At 39.5% G+C, this 11,739-nt stretch overlaps 1 protein-coding gene across 1 annotated transcript in view; it reads left to right on the top strand.

Annotated features, from left to right (window-relative positions):
• The first annotated feature begins 2,417 nt into the window (after window positions 1–2,417).
• Window positions 2,418–11,739, top strand: part of GYPC (glycophorin C (Gerbich blood group)) — a 35,375-nt gene continuing 26,053 nt past the window's right edge. Inside the window, exon 1 of the mRNA XM_032692891.1 lies at window positions 2,418–2,624. Within this exon, the coding sequence (XP_032548782.1) occupies window positions 2,591–2,624 (34 nt within the window). The 5' untranslated portion in view covers window positions 2,418–2,590. The remainder of the gene's footprint in view (window positions 2,625–11,739) is intronic.

Raw genomic sequence — 11,739 nt, 5'->3', positions numbered from 1 at the left:
TTATCTCCCTCTAAAGTTTTTGGAGGGCTTTTTTTTCTCTTTGTTTTTTTTGGAAGCAACAGCTATTTAAAGGTTAGATAGTTCAGAAACACTGGAAATGAATGATTAATCACATACACTCCCCACCAGCACTCCACTCCCATCTTTTGCTTTGGTTCCTTCGTTGCCTCTGGTCTCCCAGGACCAATTGGCAGAGAGCACTGGGATGCTCTTTGTTTAGTGCCCAGTCTCAGACTCCTTCAGAAGCATGCTGGACTATATGGTTCTTCCCTTTTCAACATCACATATTTCCTATTAATAAGTGGAAACGGTCAGAGAGGTCTCTTCAATGGCCCAATTGAAGGCAAACAACAGCCTTGGGAATGGCTCTCTGATTTCTGGGAATCCCAGTCTATTCAATAAGCAAAGAAAGAAGTCCCAAGAAAAGGGAAGATGTCAAGGTGTTAAAGTGGACTTTCCCACGTGGGCTTGGTTCTGCCAGAATCCTCCTATATAAACTTGGGTATAACTCCTCCATGATTTTAGTGGTGGGAGAGTAGCTTTAATAAGAACATAGATGAAGGAAGTGTTGCACAGATGGAAAGGGGTTAAGCACCAGGAGGTAATTGGGCTCAGTTTAGGGCAACTCCCTTGAATACATGCATTGCCACAATGCTCCTGGGAAGGGTCTAGACTACCAGCTCTGACATAATAAAGCCATCAATACCACCATCCTTCAGTTTATATGCAGCAGCTAAGGAGTCTTTTCTCAACAGCAGTTCTGAAGTTTCTCAGGCATCATACAATGGTTCAGATTGGTTGACCTTAAAGACCATCTAATTACAACCCCTCTACCATGGGCAGAGATACCTTGTACTAGACCAAGTTGCTCAAAGCCCATTCAACCTGTACTTGATCAGAATGGTGAAAGATTTAAATGTGAAAACTTTGCATGAGAACAATTCTCATGCCCAGAACAGAAAGCCCCAATTTTACCTGTGCACATTGTGTTTCAAATACAGACGAAACAGTAATCAATTACCTGCCACCAGTATTTTCACAGAGAAGCTATTTGGTGTAAATTAATGTCACACTGGAATTTGAAACAAGAGCAGCAATGTCAGAGCTTTTCCTGTTATTTCCCTCTCTTTGTTTTTTGCCTTGCTTTGCTCTGTCTATCACTAAATATTCCAGGGCTCTCTACCACAAGCCCAGAGTGTGGAAATGCTGACCAAAGCTATTTACTGCATCCATGCTCACAAACAAGCTGTTATTTGCCATTGGCATGTAAATAACTAACTGTTCTTTCCATGCTATAGCTGTTAGATAAATACTGTGGACCAAGTCCGCAGCATTGATTTCTTGTAGGAGGTCACTGAGATGATTTCACAAAAATATCCTGTGACAGTTTTGCAAAACAGGATGGTCTCAGTCTGAATTTCGTGACTCTGGTTTTTTCCACTTCCATACAGTTGGTTACTATGTTTTTGCTATCACAGGCAGGCTGTTAATACATCATGACTCACAGACTCCAGGAAAATGGAAACTTTGTGTACTCATCTTAGTGTCTAAATTAGTGTCTTAAAAATTACCTGTATTTTGGTACGATCTACAAGTTGCAGTCTATGTCAACTGCAATCTGACTGTGCATGCACACTTACAATAACTGCATACCACTGACTGCAGTACAGCATGCAGGCAGCCAAACAGATAGCTTTAAATGGCACCAATATAAACAAGGGAGCTGGTAGCCTAGTCCAGGATGAAAAACCTGCTGTGGAGTATGAGTAAATTAACCTCTGCAGACCAATTATTTATAAACATTGCCTGCCGGTAGATTAAATAAATATACCAAGACTAGGAGGAAACCAATTGTCTCATCTTTATTCTACCGATGGCAAAATGGGGTAGAGATTAAATATTTTGCCAAAGGCGCCATAAGAAGCCTATGTCAGAGCCAGGAATGGAGTTGCCTGTGCCTCAGCCTGTGCTGCAGCCACAGGTTCCCTCTCGTTTTGAGTACAGTGTAGATTCATGCTATATGCTGACCCAGGAAATGCCATTCTCAATTTTCACCTGTTAAAAGGACAGAATTAGTTAGATTGTGAGTGCTAAGGATGACGCTGGGCAATGAAAATTGAAAACCTTATTTTCAATTTTACCCACTGATGGTAGGCATTTTGGGAAGTCAGCAACAAGTTTTGCACTTAAAGAAATAATATCAACATCTGTGGTTAGGAGTTTGGGAAGCACATTTAATAGGTGTGTCTACGTTTGGCTAAGAATGAAAAGATCATTTTCTTTCCGCTGGTTGCTGCCTAATAAAAGCAAAGGGGTGGAATACATCCAACTTGCAAAACTTGAATACAGTTACTGCTATCTGCAAATGGGTGCCCCTCCCCGCTCATGTGAGCTACACAGGCAAAAGAGAATGACACATGTGCTGTTTCCTTTTCCAGTTGTAAAGGGGTCAGGAGCCAGGCAAGGAGAGCCTGAACAAGAGAAGCATTTTCCTGGGTTCTTCCAGCTGTTCTGTTCAATCCCGCCGTCAGTTTTGAGCAGGGAAGAGAGACTGTCAACACAAATAAGGCATTTTTCAAAGGCGTAAATTATGAGTACCCAAAACAATGCAACATCTCAACCACGTGAGTATCCTTACCACCCCCCCTCCCCCTTTCCTTACAATAATAGTGGATTTATCAGTCTGTCGCTTAAGGAAAAGATTGTCTAATGCATTTTATATGGGGGGAAAAAAAAGAGAACGCCTGAGACTAATCCTGAAGAAAAAAAACAACTGTGAAGAAACTGTTTTCTTTTTTTACTCTTTGTGTTTGTGTGCGCGCGCGTGTGAGTGAAGAACTGAAACAGGCTCTGCAAACTCTGGCTCCTGAATAGAACCAAGCAAACTTAATAACGTTTCCGCCTAAGGTCCAGCTTAGAAAAGTTTCATTTGAATGTTTCCCCCCCCCTTCAGGAATTAAAATACAGGGCATTTTGAAAGCGTACTGACACTTTTCTGAGATATTATTGGTGTTCCCCAACTTGCATTTAGAGTTTCAAGCTGTCTATGTGTAACATGAGACGCAAGCCACAAACTGACAGTCTATATTTAAAGCCACAATGTGTTTCTGCTCCTGGAAATTTAGAAACATGGGCTTACGGACAACCAAACTGGTTTCTCAGCAAGAGAGAGTACAGGAGGGCAAGTCCTCTGTTTGCATAATTCCATATATTTCAGTAAATTTTAAAGGAGAGAATTTGGCCTGAACAGTCAAGTGAACACAGAGCCTCAGCTGCAGAATGGTAATGTTCATTTTGGTACAGTGTTAAAAAGAAAGTGGAGGGAAAGGAGGTGGATTATCATTAGATAAGCTGAGAAAACTCTGAGGTTTTGGTGCTGCAATATATCCATATTTTTTCCATGGTTTTAGTGTGATCTTTCCCATTTAAATTCAAGACAGTGCTTTTGCTTTCTTTTTAATAAATAAACTGCCAATAGCAGAATTGTTTATCATACAGTGGTACCGGTCGTGAAGGCAGAAAGTACAGACAGCATTGCCCAGAGCAGCCTGCAATTCAGGGTTTGATCCAGATATTGCTGTAAGGATATTTGTTTTGTATGGCTGTAGACACTGAAAATATTTCCCAAGCTCTGAATGAGGCAGGCTGATCCAGCAGAAAAGACACAGTAAGCGGAATCTCTGGAATCCCAACCAGCAATTTCTATTTACAGCATTTGGTGTACACTTTTCAGCCCTTTTTGCAAGTTCTAACTGACAAGAAAGATTAGATTCTACTGTTATAGTTTATTCTATTTCACTCCACAGTTTAGAATATTATAGCTTGTTTTCTGTTATTGATAGGAAAGAAACATGCAGGCTAATTCAGGATTCTGAGGGTTTGGGTTTGGAAAAGCTTGAGTAAATTACTGCCATTGGTGCTCTCCAAGTGTGTCCAGGATGGTGATCATGACTCACGGATGTGCATCTTGCAGATTGTGAAATATCAGCATGGGTCCAGATCCAATTTTGCATCTTTAGTGACAGGCTTGTCCAAGTGACATATCCAGGGCCAGCTCTGTAGTTCTGAATGCATTAAAAATCACTTCTCTGACAGACCCAGGTTGTCACAGGATGCCACAGAAGGCCCTAGGGGGGATCTGGATGAGGAGTTAGTGCCCCATGGGGCCTTTTGTCTGTTCATAATGAAAAAAGGCTGATACATCAGGTTCTCTTGTTTTTTTCCAGAATCTGGTCAGGAATTCTCAGCTTGAACTATTTTAAAATCATATGATTGTCTGGGAAAAGAAATGGCTTGCAATACAGTTACAATAAGTATTCTGTATGAAAAATAGTGACAATATATTCTTTATTTGCCCTCATCATTTCCCCTACTGATTCAGCAGAAGGTCCCTGTATTTTGTTTCAGTCTTTCTTTGGTTATTTTTTTGTTGTTGTTGTTCAAACTGCATGGGTCAAATTTAGAATTTAAGAACAAACTTAAATTAGAGGAAAGTCTGATAGTACCATATTTACCATATTCCTGTGTAATTCAAGCTTTGTTTTAATAATGGTTGAGGTTTTGAGGGAAGGTCTTTAGGAAAAGGATCTTATTTCCTAGTATAATTCTTGTAGTTTTTTTCAAGAAAAAAGACACTGAAAGTTCGTTGTATTGACAGGCACTGCACAGCATGGACAAGAGATGTTTGCCAGAGAGGTAGAGTAAGTGGGAAAACAAAATTTGCTTCACAGCCACAGTGAAAATCTTTGGGATGGGTGTGAAAATGCATAAAATACCAGCAGAAACCTTTGACTATATTGAACATAATAATTCTTTGCTGAGTATCTGCAGGTGAGACCACAGAGCAGCTGCCTACTGATGTAAACTGAACAATGTTAAGTTACCAAAAAGCTCATGTCCTTTGCTTATCTCCTTGTATTCACTCATGGCTGATAAGGAATTTTTATTCCTTTTATAAATACAGCATGATCCTGGCAATCCAGGTGGGAGCAGGCTACTGTTTCAGATTTAAAAAATTCAACTCTGTGAACTCTGCAAATGTATTCTGCCTTTACATGGGGAGGTCACACCATCTAACCTTGGGCACTTCCCATGCCCAGTTTAGATATCCCACCAGTCTGTCTGTATACAGAACAGAGTCAAGGGAGACAGTGGTTCAGCCTGCTGATGTTGGGCAGTGGGTGTATATTTACTCCACTGTTCATTGTTAATGGATATTTGTGTGTGGTTAGAATAAAATAGAATACCTAAGAAAAGAAGTTAAAGCCAAAAAATTGAGTTGAGCTTGAATTTTATTGGCTCAGATTCAATGTAATATTGTGCTGTGAATGTATCTTCAGTTTCTTTTTTTTTCCTTCTTTGTTGTCATCTTCTTCCTCTTCTTCTTCTCCTCCTCCTCGTTTTTCTTCTTCTTTTTTTTTCTCTTCTTCTGATTTAAAAGGGACTTAGCCTGACTACAAGAATGTGAATTTCTTGATTTTTAAATGCATCACTTCTAAATGCATTGCCTTCTGGTGATGTATTTGCTTCCTCCCACCTCTGCTCAGACATACAAGCAGTAGCTGCCTGACTTCCTATGAAGCCTGAGAAATTCCATAGGTTTGGCAATCTCTGTTCAGATGGTGGCCTTTTTGCTCTTCCTTTTAGACTGCAGTGATCCTATTTTGACACAGCAGGACAGCTCGAATGAGGTGAAGAACTCACACAATAAACACTACTGGGTCAAAGGTTCGATCTTGGGAGTCAGTGATCTATGTAAAGCCATCTTTACGGGTCAAAGGTGTTCATCCCCTTGGAGAAGGTGCTCTGCAACTTACGGGATTTAATCTGTACTCGGCACGCTGAGAATGTTTTATCTGAGGTCTCTTATAGTCCAAATACCAGCTGTCAAAGGAATTAGTGGTTAAGGAGTGCAGTCTGTGGAGGCTTCTCTTCTTCATCATCTATCAGCAGATAAGGTCTTCCTTCTGGGTGGATAGCGAAGCAGTGTGATCTGTGCTATGTGGAAGAATTGGCCCAAAAGGAAAACAGGAAGCAAGGCTGGTCCTCAGCCCATGCTCAGCTGCAAACAGAGGAAGAGTTTGAGGAATTGGATGGAGCAAAGCCAGCCTTTTGAGCTATATGCACTCTACCTGCATTGCCGTCTGTCATCCAGCAGTAGCAAAAGTACAAGGCCTGCCCTGCTTAGGGGAGCAGACCCTGGTGCTGCCCTGTCCTATGAGCAGGAGGTCTTGGCTCCATCATGCCAAACTTCTCTACCTGCCACAATAACAGTAGGGCTTCTGGGAAAATGAGTCAGGTATGTGTGGGCTGTCCCCTCCAGAGAAACTGAGAGCTCGGCAAAGGTGGCCCCTGATAAAGGCAGAGTGATTTATGGCTGTGAATGGGAATCTCTGTTTCTGAGAACAGCCTTGCCCAATCTTTAACACATAATGAGATATATTTTGGGGCTGGAAACTGGTCCTTTAAATGTTACTTGAGCAATACCACTTACCTTTCTTACAGGGCCTGTGAAAAGACTTGAATGAACCCTACAAGGTTTTAATCATGTTATTCACGCCTTGGCAGTAGATGTGATTTCATTGCCCTTAAACAACAGAAGCACTTGTCTGTGATAGTAACTAATAAACAAAAACAGAGGCTATTGATTATGAAAATTTGGTCTTCACTGTTAAATCTGTGAGCATTTATAGGCAAGGAAGCCTATAGACTATAATAACCTCTCATTCTCAGCACAGAAGTCTCAAAACATGTCCCTCAAGCATTTATGTAAATTGAATGTCTCTGCTTGTATGTTTGTTTCCCACTATTGTGCAAATGAATAGGAAAATTTGGCTTTATACCCCAAGGCTCTCCCGACACCCTCATTGCCTGACATGTTAATGTGATACTCTGGGAATCGAAAAGCTCAGAATGTACCTGAAATTTCAGTAATTAACTGCAGAAATGTTGGCAAACCACTGAGATGGAGAGAATAGAGGAAATGTTGACCCAAATAGGAGTCTGCTGTTTTAAAATACACAATTCTCAGCATTTCTGGTCATCAATTTAAAAAAAAAAAAAAAAAAAAAGAAAGAAAAATATTTACACAGTAGATGTTAAAGATTCAGATTATGGCATGTCATGTGCTTAAGCATATAATATTACATTAATATTAATACACATTAATATTACAAAATTCTACAGTGTCTACATCTCATTGCTGATACTGCTGCACCTTTCTTTCTAGGCTCTTCTGGAATATACCCTGTATCCATCACTGTTCAAATGACTAAGTCCAATCAGCAAAGTCTTTTATAAAACAGGCTTTCAGGACTGCATTCTCTAATGAAAGTCTGTTTGTGTGTCTGCTCTATGGAGTGCCTGTCTCTATTGTTGGAGAGGGATTAGTATTCCTATAGCATAGAGAAATTCAAGCCAACAGACAGATCTGATTGTACTAGGTACTCTACAGGCACCTCTTCTTCAAAAGGCTGGTCGACCGCATAAAGAGGAGAGACTACAGGTAGCAGAGAAATGACTGCTTTCTGTGGACACTGCTGGTGAGGCAACTTTAGCTATGGGAAGGTATTTATAGCAGCCAGGAGGTAGAAGTTGGTTTGATTCCAGTAGATCTACTGGGGTGACAGATCTTTACTTCCCGCTCCCTAATTTTGTAATGTATGCTTAGGGAAAAAAAACATGGCTCAGAAGTCATTTAGCAACTGGCCTATTGTTTCCCACAGAAAGAGCAGAAAACTTTTAAAAACAGCATTTAGCATAAGAAGGATCTTTTTTTTACCATCTTTTACTTCACATATAAGTGATAGAAAATGCATGAAAAATTGGGGGACACCCAGGTGCCACAGTGACGAGAATATATGAACACCTTAGGTAGGCAAGTATTCAGACAGCAGACAGATTGTGTTTTATTTAGTTCTGAAAGACTTAAATTCCTAAGTCAAACAAATTTGAAAGTGTTACCCTGGTAATGAGTTGATGAAAAATTCACCAGCTTCTAAGCATTCTGAAAAACTACTTGGTGAATGAAGAAAAGTGGCACTTGGAGAAATCAGGTTTGGTTTGCCAACAATTTATGAATGTGGATAGAGAAAAGGACTGTCTTCTCTGGATAATTTATTCATAACCAATAACTCAACTGCATCAAGTAACGATAGCGCAGCATTATAACAGCAGACATGCAGCTCATAATTTGTAGCTGAAATAAGGTCTGTACTTCTCTGTTTCTCCAAGAGTCAGCATGATCTAATTCACACCAGATTCCTATCTCTGCTATGTTAGCATGGAAATCAAATGCACTGTCTGTGCTATGCTGCTCCCTTACTGCAAATGTACCTTGCACGTGTAGTTTCACCAATGAGACATCTGGCTAAGTGATTTTCCTCTTAATTAATCATCTCATATGCAAAGGAGGCCAGTTTCTCATATCTGCTTCTCTTCTGACATATGTTTCACCACAGGGTTCTTCCTGATGAAGCAGAAAACTTCACTTAAAATCTCAATGGGTTAAACTTGTTCTGCTGCATTGGAGTTCTAAAGCGATTTTTTTTCCCCTTTCCTCTGCCTCTCTTTTTCATCTTAAGAGAAAAAAACAAATTCAGTTATTTCATGAAGGTCTACCTCTTTCTTCTTCAGATAAGCCCCGAAATGGAGTTAAGCTTTTTATCAGTAAGTTGCAGGGGGGCTTTCAAACACACCCTGAGACAGTTCCATGTTATCATGAGTGATAAATGCCTATTTTACTGGGAACTGCATGTTTAAAATATCTAGTTTTATGAGGCAGTCCACACAATAAAGAGCATGTGTGACAAGGTCACAGCAATGCAGAATCAGACATCAAGACCTTACATATTTGTAGATATTTAGAATTGCAGAGACTGTTTTACTAACACCAAACCAAGAAAAAGAGCTTGACTTCTATATATATGCACATATATAAACACACAGAGTGTATGTATGTATAATATACTGTATATTTGTATGCATACATATACAAAGACATACATTTGTATATACACCACCCTTTCCACTACTTATATGGCTTTTAACTAGTCAGACTTCTCGGTGTGGAGCATTTTATTTCCCTGACCATATCCACCAAAACTCACAAGCTCATGTTTCCCTTTTCAGACGATAGATATCTTTAAAAGCAGAAGAAAAAATTAATATAATTTTGAAGCCTTAGCAGAGGAATAAATTCATTAACAAGAAAGGAAGCAAGAGGATGATTAGAGCTATAGGAAAAAAGTTGGAAAACATTATAAAATACCTTTTTTATATTATATAGTAAAACATTAGACTTATACAGACTATCCCTTGCAGATGTCAGATTCAGGTGTCTCTCCTCACCATATGAATATAAAGACAAAGCCTGGCAGTTCATGGTGATTTAGACAGTGAATCACTCTGTGTTTTGAATCTAAACACCTACAGGATTTGCCTGAATCCATTGAGTAGACTATTACAGGACCCATGTTCACATATAAAAAAATTTACAGAGAAATACAATGAAATTTACTTAAGCAACAAGGAGGAAGTAGGTGTTCCATATGATCAGGCTATTTAAAAGGGAAGAACCCCTTTTACAGATTAGTAAAGACCAAGTCTGCACTGTTCTTCAGGCAGTGAATGGTTCAAGTTTAAACCTTAAGCAGGCAGGAGATTTGGTCAGGTTTGTGTTCCAGTTGTAGCTCATCTGTGCTGGGAGAATTTGTTAGCTGCATCTTCAGGACAGTTTTCTAGAAACACCAGTCATATTAGTATATTCATTCTGAAATAAAACTTATTCTTTAAAGAAAACTACCCTCCTTCGGAAACAGAATACTTATTCAAGAATCATTTCAATCATATTACATAATTCTGTGTCTACCTCAAACATTGAGAAAATGAACTTATGCTGGAATAACTTTCACAGAATTGTTACTCCAGTTTAACTTTTTTTTTGGTAGACAAACTTCTTCTTTGTACATAAGAAAAATAAGCTTGTTTTCCTTGAAAAAAAAGTTCTTAATAAGAAAAAAGCAAGATGCTTCTAGTCCGCTAACTGGATGCTTTAAAAATGCCAGTCATTTTAAAAGGGGTGAAAAAGCAGCTCTCTATGGCTAACTCTAGGTAAACTAAATAATCCTTGTGTAAAACAAATAGCCAGCAAATCACTTAACCACAGGTGATTAAAGAGTTACATGTATGAATGAGTAGAGGGAAAAGAATATTTCTAGTGGATTGTGAAGAGTTGCCATGAAAATGCAGTAATTCAAGCATTCAGGAAATGTGTACATTTTCAAAAAATTTGATGTTTAAAGTGAGACACTGGATTTTTATATTTTATTTCTATCTCCTGGGATGTATTGTTGAATTCTGCTTTCAAGATTTTCTTATCATGTGTCAGGGCTAGAAATTTGGCAATTTATTATGAAATTATTTTTTCAGTCATTTGTTATTTCCTGAAGCTTTTATAACCAGCACTCATGATCTAGCTCAGGTTGTTCTTCTATCAATGGTTCATTCAAGTGTCATGAACACAATTCCCTCCCTATCCAATAAAGAAAGTAGAAAATTAAATCCTTGATGTATCTGTGACTTCTCTCACACCTTCTCTTTCATTTTGTCTAGTTCAGATATCCTCTGCACTTCCTAATCCTTCCTGTCTGTCCCTTTCTTAGCTCATGGGTAAATGCTCATATCTGAACATAGGACACAGAGCTCCCAGTTGTTAAATGTCCTCCCTTCTTTCAAGGACCCTCCATAATCCTACCAGTGGGAAGGAAGAAAAGAACAGGCCAGGAAGACATAAATTTTTCCCTGCCACCCTCTAGGCTGAGGCTTTGTTTCCTTTGGGAGTTGTCCCCTCTTCCACTCCCTCTCCCTCTTATCTTCTCTAGTAATTTCTCTTTGCTCTCTCATCTTCACAGTTTGCTAAGAAACAACACTTCCCCACTCCAGATCATTCCTGTCATCACATAGGAATTTTTATTTACAACCTGGGACATGCTTCTTACATTCTGGATCACACAACCGAAAGAGTTGATTATTTTCTGTCTCTCTTGAATTTCCATAATTATGTCAGGAGACTTTAATTTTTGGACTCTGTTGCATAGAAATCCAGTTTTCCCCTCACTGAATTCACAGGACTATTTTTGGTTTAGAGAAGCTTATACTACCAGTTACTAATGGCAATTAAGCCTTTGGTGGAAACAGGGCCATATACACAGGATTAGGCTGCATCTCTACAGAAAACTCTGCATGAGGTGCTGAGCACACCAGGAAAAATGAACTGCCACTGAGCACCAAGTTCCAGCTTCCCCTTTGCTTTGGGAAAAGGGGAAATCATGAGTTTTTTCACTCTTTTCCAAAACTACTCAGTGTGCTCTGCACACTATTGTTTTTCCTATTACTCACCCTCTATCCCTGCTCCAGTCATGAAGAGGAGTGCAGTGAATAGCTTCTGCTAACATCAACACAGCTAAGAACACCACCAGCTCAGGGAGGAAAAGGGCAGGTTGGATGGGGCTTTGAGCAACATAGTCCAGTAGAAGATTTCACTGACCATGAGGGTATGGTTGGAAGCAGATGATCTTTAAGGTCCCTTCCAACTCAACTCATTCTATGATTATATGATTCAAAGGGTGCTTTGTAGGTCCTTCTCGTGAAGGCTGTGTCCACCTAATGGGAAGAAACCAATTCTTCAGAAACCTTGTTGATTGCCTTTGGCGCTTTACCATCTCCCACTGAAAATTGTCT

This window comes from Chiroxiphia lanceolata, chromosome 7, assembly GCF_009829145.1.
Source record: "Chiroxiphia lanceolata isolate bChiLan1 chromosome 7, bChiLan1.pri, whole genome shotgun sequence".
Classification (NCBI taxonomy): Eukaryota; Metazoa; Chordata; class Aves; order Passeriformes; family Pipridae; genus Chiroxiphia; species Chiroxiphia lanceolata.
The sequence above is the reverse complement of the archived record's forward strand: the minus strand, read 5'-3'. Positions and strand labels throughout refer to the sequence as shown.